At 35.5% G+C, this 6,644-nt stretch overlaps 1 protein-coding gene across 1 annotated transcript in view; it reads right to left on the bottom strand.

Moving 5' to 3' along the window:
- Positions 1-1,312: 1,312 nt before the first annotated feature.
- LOC113236980 (ATP-binding cassette sub-family G member 8) overlaps positions 1,313-6,644 on the bottom strand; it is an 82,851-nt gene continuing 77,519 nt past the window's right edge. Inside the window, exons 15-19 of the mRNA XM_026473212.1 lie at positions 5,675-5,798; positions 5,083-5,247; positions 4,045-4,165; positions 2,927-3,210; positions 1,313-2,290 (exon numbers count right to left, since the gene is read on the bottom strand). Coding sequence (XP_026328997.1) covers positions 2,033-2,290; positions 2,927-3,210; positions 4,045-4,165; positions 5,083-5,247; positions 5,675-5,798 — 952 coding nt within the window. The 3' untranslated portion in view covers positions 1,313-2,032. The remainder of the gene's footprint in view (positions 2,291-2,926; positions 3,211-4,044; positions 4,166-5,082; positions 5,248-5,674; positions 5,799-6,644) is intronic.

Below are 6,644 nucleotides of genomic sequence, written 5' to 3'. Positions count from 1 at the left end.
TTGCCATTAGAGTTGTATTTCCAGTGCTTGAAATCATACTCAAGTCTGCTCAAATCCTGACTTGAGCATAGAGTAGATTCTGGAATACGACCCTATTAGTGTTTACCTACCATCGATACGATAAGAAGACTCTAGCGCACTGAAAATAAAGCTAAATAGACCACAAGAGCATTGATGAATCACAGACAATGATTTCTTTACACAGAAACCTACTACGGAAAGATTTGTGCTATAGTCTGTTCCAATCCATTTTGTACAAAAAGTAAACAAACTTGTTTGGTTAAAATTCTAAAGCAGTCACTCAATAAATCGAATAAGTAATACTTTCACGTACATTTCGAAGATTTCGACTTGATATATCATCACTTTTTCCAACAATGTTCATTTGAATAGCATCGTAAAATCGTATTTGAAAAATGGTGGTCTAGAAGTGAGGTTATTATTCATCTATACTTCTATGACTTGCCTATGGTTGCATAGTGCTGTTCGAAAAAAACATTCGGTTCAATCAATTAAAGTTTAGTAATCGATTATTGAATCGAACATTTCAATCACAATCGAACGAGTATCTAAGTGTAACGATTTGAAATCGATTCATTCAATTAATTAATCGATTTGTAGTTGGCGTTACAATTGGCCATCACTAAACCGTCTATGGTCGGGTCAGTGACTTGTTTGTTTACTTTTTGTTCAAAATGAATTGAAACAAAGTATACATATCCCATCTAACCACCACAATTATTATGATTTAATTCTTAGTTAAAAAAATAGTTTGCATCGAATGGTGCCACCTTTTACTGGTTTGATTTTTCATTTTCTACCTCAGATAATTTTTTTTTGATGGTGTGTAAGTTTTCGACGATTCTTTTTTTTTATTGGAAATGGATACCTTAGAGTCGTGGTCCCATTCAAATTTGAAGGAAATATTCCATTTTTAAGGGCGGAAAATTAGGGGATGAATCCGGTTTATTGGATTTCACCGACTTTCCGTAAACCGATTTCAATAAAACTTGGCAAATATATGTTACTCCACAAAGGTTTTAGGTCGGTTTTTACCCGAATTCGAAAAAAGGAGGAAGTTCTCAATTCGACAGTTTTTTTGTATATATGATACGCGATAACTCCGACGATTCTTTTTTTGATGGAAAGATGGTACCTCAGAAGTGGTCCCATTTACATTTGAAGAAAATATTCCACCTCTCAGGGTGGCAAAGTAGGGTACGGATGACTTTTGAGGTCGGTTTTGTCAGTACTCTGTACTGAGGTTATTAATAAAAAAAAGTCATTATCTACATCATTTTTTTTAATGATGTACACTTGTACACTTCACCAATAATGAAACAACCCCTTTGCAATTAATTAAACCCTTTTACTAGATAAGGGTCTATTGTTCCTTGATGTAAAAAAACCTAGTTTTACAAAACCATCAAGCGATGTATCTCGTGTACTATATTTTATAAGTACCTGCTTTCATACTGGATTAAATTTATTATAATATGGACGGAAGACATTACATAGTCAGCCTTTCACATTATTAGTAATTCAATTATGACTATAATTATATTTTTGTACATTGATTCTTAAACTAATCCCCAACGTTAATATCTTTTCGATTCTGCTTTAGCACATAATTGACTGATGTAACAAGCATATTGTAGTTTATAAAAATGTGCAAATAACAGAATCGACACAATTACTCTAAATTGAACCATAAAGAAACCACCACATTCATAACGAAGGATGTGAGCAACGAAATCACATACGAAAACACTCTGAAATAACGGAGCCGTCTCAAGAGCGATGTTGAGTGTTCTTTTTATATAATGAAAACCAGTACATTTGAAAAGTAAATTTTGCAATGATACATGAATTCGCGTTTAAACAAATGCAACCGTTCAATCTACTTCGTTTCCTTTTAAAATAAGACAAAGCATCTGCAAGATAAGAAGTTGGATTTACCAAGAAAATTAATGTAATGACTCCTAGAAATGATCCTTATTCTGTCTTATATTTTTTTTTTACTCTTACTACATCAGGGTACATTGATTGTCACCTTATGCCCTTTGAGAAACGTTCGTTCCTTTCTCTTTCTGTACCTTGTACAGTCAGCAACAAAAGCTAGCATGGCGACTAGAGCAAACACTGCATAGAACACAGCTAACGCTATGAGGAAACCTTCAGAATTCCACTGCCATATATCTTTAGTCCGGAGATAGTCGAAGTTGGATAGGACCTGAGTGCCGTTGGGTGGTGGGCAGGGTGATTGTACTATTATGTCCTGGTATGGTCTCTGTGGAAATAGAAACGAATATTTTTAATTCAATAAATGTGTAATAATATACCTTTGTAAGATGAAATAGAGCTTTAAACGTAACCATGATGATTCAATGAAATGATATCGTGCTAATCAAACACAGTCGCAAGTGAGATTGTATGTGTAATTAGTACTTAAAATATGTCGTTAGTGCAATTTGTTTATCTTTATTTGTTTGTTGTAATTTTCCGCCGTAATAACTCTTTATTGGAGGTTATGTCTGTGGCTCTAGTGAAAAGGGGACAAGTAAAGAAAATCAACTTTACAAGGAGATGGGAAAAGCAGTTAAAGCTTGTTGAGTTGATTTTTAGAAGTCACACATTTATAACGAATAGGAATAAAGGAATAACGGTTATTTGTCAATAATGCATTATACTATGTTATTTTTCAATAACTGTTATTGTAAACTGTTGTCCGATTACTTGTTATTCCGTTGTTATCTAGTTTTGCATACAACATGACAATGATAGCGAATTAATATTGTGTACAGTGTTACCAGATGGTTATAATTCAAACATTTTTCATATTTTCATTTTCTCGTGTTTACAGTAACTTTTGTTTTCAAGGCAATTTTCGTAACTATGTATGAATACAGTACGTAAAGAATCTCACCTGCTTATTAGTGCATCTAATATCCTTACTAATACTGCTCTTGAGTGCGATTTCGCTAAGTTCCCTCTGCAGCAATTCTGGCAGCGTCCATCTACTCGGTGAGACGTACTCCAACCATCTGACGTATTCGGGCAGATCTCCCTGATGTATCATGACGCCGTTGACTAGCGTACTTAGGAGTAGACATAAGCCAGATATGGCTGACGCTGTTTTTTCGAAGGGAATGACGAATATAGCCGCCCGACAGAGCATTTGTATGCTTATTAGATAGAGGAGCATGTATCCTGCAATAAAGGAACGATGTTAACGCGGGAATATGTTTAAAAGATAGATATTTACCATTAATTTGAGAAAACATGAATTATATCTTTGAGACTGAAACAGTTTAAACTTAATACAAAGCGGAAGTTGTCAAATAAACGACTTTTATTTGGTTTTTGATGCCGAGAGGTGTTAATCATAGGTTACCAAACTTTTTGGCTGTCCGCCCACTTAAAATAATAATTAAAAACACATATTTTTATTTTAACTTGAAACAAAAAAAATCACAAGATAAAAAATATATATACAAGGTGAGAGGTTGAACGAAATCAATATTTAAAGAGGCAAATGAGTAGGTTGATATCCAATCTGAATATGTAAAAAGTATCGCCCCTAAACATAAGAGAATCATTTGGGCTACTCTATGAAACAGAACAGCTGAGCGGCTGGAAATTGAACTCCCGCGTGTGAAGCCTTCCTACTTAAAGAGTACTATTCGGTGCGAAACCCTTGGGAAAACGCGTGCAAAGGCCGGTAAGGGTAGCGGGCACTCGCTGCATGTTCGATCTTGCGCAGAGTATTACATATTGTTAAGAGGCAGTATTTTCCATAGAGAATAGTATTTAAAAATATGGTAGTGTTTTTTTTTTCACATATTCGGTATGGATATCAGCTACTCATTTGCCTGTTTAAATATCTATCTCCTTCAATTCCTGTCACCCTGTATAAGTTGATATAGATTCAGGTTTTTTTTTTTCAAATTGCTTCCGAGGCCCCTGCCGCCCCCTAGGACTCTTCAGCGCTCACTGGGGAGGCGGTAGGGACTTTGGGAAACTATGGTGTAAAGTATATATTACCTAAATAAATATAAAATCCATCGAAAGATCCTGCCGACTGCGCGTATAGACCTGTCATGGCATAACTCGGCACCAAATACGCCAGCCACGTTATCACAGCGGACCAAACCTCTAGGAATTGCTGGAATATAGAACAAGAAGTTATAGGTGACGTAGTTGAAAGTGGTAATCATTATGAACTTTATTCAGCACCATTAGTCACACCAATAAAAAAATACAGGTTAGTTTTGGAGGCGCCAATTTGGTTAATCATAGTTGAATCAGGCCCTGTACTTTCGTTCTCCGTCTGACATCTGTACGAAACACTGTCTTACTGTCAAATAAGTAGTACTCAACATAATCTCAGTACAGAGTACTAAAAAAACCGACCTCAAAAGTACTTACATTATTAATTACCAAGTTTTATTGAAATCGGTTACCGGAAAGTGCGCAAACCCGGATTCATCCCCTAGTTCGTCACTACGTCACTATACGGGACTTGACACAGGAGATAATAAAAATCGGTTCTCACTACTCAAAGTATATTGAGAGAGAGAAAAACGCCTTGAATTGGAGAATAGCAAAATTAACCATTAAAATAATTGCTGCGTATAATAAAATTTAGGCGCTATTTATAAAAATGAATCTTCATGCGTGAACAGCCACCCTCAGAGGTGGATGATTTTCTTTAAAATTAAATGGAGGTCACTATGGAGGTACCCCCTTTCCAACAAAAAAAGAATCATGAAAATCGATTTACAAATACCGGAGTTATCGCGTAACATACATACATACATACAAAATCATAGTCTAATTGAGAACCTTCTCCTTTTTTGAAGTCGGTTAAAAATTAAGAGGCATATGATGCGAATGAAGCTTCGTACTTTTTACTTAAATTTGGTCGAATATTACTTATTTCACAGCACAGTTTCATACGGAAAACTGGATTAGACACTCAGGCTGCGTCTAGCCCGATGTGCTGGCGGGTTTTGTGTGCAATAAACTTTAAATAAATAAATAAATACCTAAATGTGTTACAATGCACCTTATATAACTTACATCATAAAGAATAAAAACGCTTCTGGAATACAGGCCAACAGCAATATCTCTTTCGACATGGTGTCTCATAGAACTTGCTTCTCTAGCTGTCAGCCATATCAGGATTGGCCAAATTGTGAGGCACATCACTGTGTAATGGTACCCAATTCTGTCGTTTTGTGTGAGCTGAAAAACGTGAGATGTTACATTATCAGATTGGGCAATCATGTTTGAAGAGATAATTAACTCCATGAATTTACAATTTTGTCACAATTTTTTTCAATACTGTATTCACAGAGACATACCGCGCAGTGTCGGATTGAGTGAGTAGGATATGGCATTTTCTTAATTTGAACAGTATGAGTATCTAGTTAAAAGACTATAACTTTTATAGTAAAGGCTTAACATATTTTTAAATTTAGGGTAACGATTTTACAAATTTTAACAAAGTCCGTTGCAATTTTCGTATGAATTGGAGCAAATTTTTAGCTATATTAAAAGCGATTTAATTCGACATTGAGGACTCTAGCCGTACTGGTATTAGTGGCTGAATTAACTAAATCAGTTCAGTTTACAAGCAATTAAATGAACCAAAGTATACTATATTAAATACCTTGGCATCAGTGACCGGCAGGTCCCAGAAGATGGTGCCAGTGACAAGAGACAAGATGGCAGCAATGAGCACGCGTGTCACCACGTTTGATAGCGTCATCATTTGAGTGAAAACTAGACTTTTCCTGGAAATAAGAAACGCTGCTGTAATGTGTTGATCGTCTATTGCAAACTAAAATTATAAAACTATTTATTTAAATTAAAGTACCATGTTGGCATACTGTTGAAAGTTGAATGTCTTTTATTGCTAGTTACGACATTTTGTTTATTTATTTTTGTTTTCTTATCGACATTATATTGAGAATATATTCAATGTGCTGCTATCTAGCGGTAAATAGATGAAAGACGACGAACGATCGACGTCTTCAGGTAACATGACAGGTTCGAAATGTTTATTTATTTCTCACACATTATTTATTACTTACTGCACACAATATTAATTACATCTTCATATAACATATGTATACCTATCAATAAGTAATTAAATTAGTTTACACTTACGCTGTTTCATTTATCTATGTATTCGTTTTATATATTTAGTGTAAATATTTTTGTATATACCAAGTTTCACGCACATGACGGCGCATTGCTAGCGCCATCTCTGAATTACGTTTGGAACTAGATTGGCAACACTCAATCTGGCGAAGCGTCGAGTCGATGGTCGGCGCGGCCATGTTGAACGTGGACTCAGTGTAGTTCGGGACGTTTGACGGGCGCGCACCACGTGTTCGACGAATCGCTTTTGTTCCGCGTAATCGTGTGTCTTTTTGTGTAGAAAACAATTGAAACGGACTATATATGTGATCCTTTAATTACTAGTGCGTTGATTTCTTACATTACTCGTAAATTAAGTACCTTGTGACAATAAATTACTTTTGATTGTGATTCGTGTGATTCATTTAATATAAAGTACCCACATACGCACATAAATCATCATGACTGATCCTGACGATGGTGGGCAGCCGCCGTCA

Source organism: Hyposmocoma kahamanoa, unplaced genomic scaffold (assembly GCF_003589595.1).
Source record: "Hyposmocoma kahamanoa isolate Upper Pololo Valley unplaced genomic scaffold, ASM358959v1 92, whole genome shotgun sequence".
NCBI lineage: Eukaryota > Metazoa > Arthropoda > Insecta > Lepidoptera > Cosmopterigidae > Hyposmocoma > Hyposmocoma kahamanoa.
Note: the sequence above shows the minus strand (reverse complement) of the source record. Positions and strands in the feature narration are given on the sequence as shown.